The sequence below is a fragment of the Penaeus monodon genome, chromosome 30 (assembly GCF_015228065.2).
Source record: "Penaeus monodon isolate SGIC_2016 chromosome 30, NSTDA_Pmon_1, whole genome shotgun sequence".
In the NCBI taxonomy this organism is placed as follows: Eukaryota; Metazoa; Arthropoda; class Malacostraca; order Decapoda; family Penaeidae; genus Penaeus; species Penaeus monodon.
Window position 1 is genome coordinate 11,192,335 of NC_051415.1, and position 1,182 is coordinate 11,193,516.

The 1,182-nt window shown below is 36.3% G+C and overlaps 1 protein-coding gene across 1 annotated transcript in view; it reads right to left on the minus strand.

The window, feature by feature from the left end:
- Nucleotides 1-1,182, minus strand: part of LOC119592519 (adenylate cyclase type 1-like) — a gene marked incomplete in the record, with an annotated part of 97,990 nt that overhangs the window by 24,332 nt on the left and 72,476 nt on the right. Inside the window, 3 exon segments of the mRNA XM_037941372.1 lie at nucleotides 138-412; nucleotides 676-778; nucleotides 914-1,089. Of these exon segments, the coding sequence (XP_037797300.1) occupies nucleotides 138-412; nucleotides 676-778; nucleotides 914-1,089 (554 nt within the window).

A 1,182-nucleotide genomic window follows, 5' to 3' on the forward strand; every position in this document is an offset into this window, starting at 1 on the left:
TGGGTTAACATTAGCGAAAGAGCTCAAGCAAGATGGTGAAGAAGGTTATTAAATGGAGGCTGCCCTTCAAAAAAATATATATACTTATATCTGTAAATAAAAAGTTAACTAAGAACCTCAACATCAAAATTCCTTACCCAACTCGGATGTCATAGCATTCAAAGAGCCGAAGATGGGTGATGAAGATCAAGAGGGAGTACACAGTTGCCATTGACACAAGGAGTAGTGTTTTGACTAACACCGGTAGCCGCAAGAACACTGCCACTGCCATAAAACCGACAATGCAAGAGAGAGGGATGTACTCTGGCAAAGGACACCACAAATTGCGCACAAACTCTTGGGGGCCCGAACGAAGAGGAGTCAGGTCAGTCACATTGGCTTTGCAAGGTACATGTGGTAACTCACATGTAAACTAGAGGAAAAACAGAGGAAAAAAAATGAATATACTAGCCAGTATTCGCTTATCCTTTTAAAGAGAAAGTCACTTTTATCACTAGAATTTTGGAATTTTAAAGTATTGTCAGAATCTGTCAATCAACCTATTAGTCAAGATTAAACTTTTCATCTATCTCCTTATTTTGTTTTGACTAACAATATCTTCAACTCATAAAATATTTGGGGACACATTCACACATACAGACTATAGCTGACATGTGTTACATAAAATTTTATTACCGAATTAACTTGGGCCATTATGTATATCACTGTCACAGCTATAATTGTCAAAATGAGACGTAGCACAAATCTCCTGGCTGGATCCCATGTTGTTACTTTTAACCTGCATAAAAAAACAAAATCAATCAAAATATCTTCAAATTTAAACACATAATGTCTCAAACATATTATATTTGAGATGATATCACATTAACTATCATAACATGAAAATACACAAAACAAGATTTCCTGTACATACCTAGATGCCAGAAGAACAATGAGCATAACAGATATTGTAACAAAGGCTGCCAGAAACAAAAAGAGGAAGAGCAAAGTGCGTGGTAACACCAGTGCCTGCACTGATGCCACGAACAACAGTAAAAACAGGGAACACAGCAATGAGTTTCCAAAGCCCACATCTACTTCTTCATGGTACTGAAAGACAAAACAGTTTCAAAATAAATACTTTTAATCCAACTCTGGTGTGGGTTCTTAAAATCAGAAGCTTGAAAATATGTTTTTTCCAAT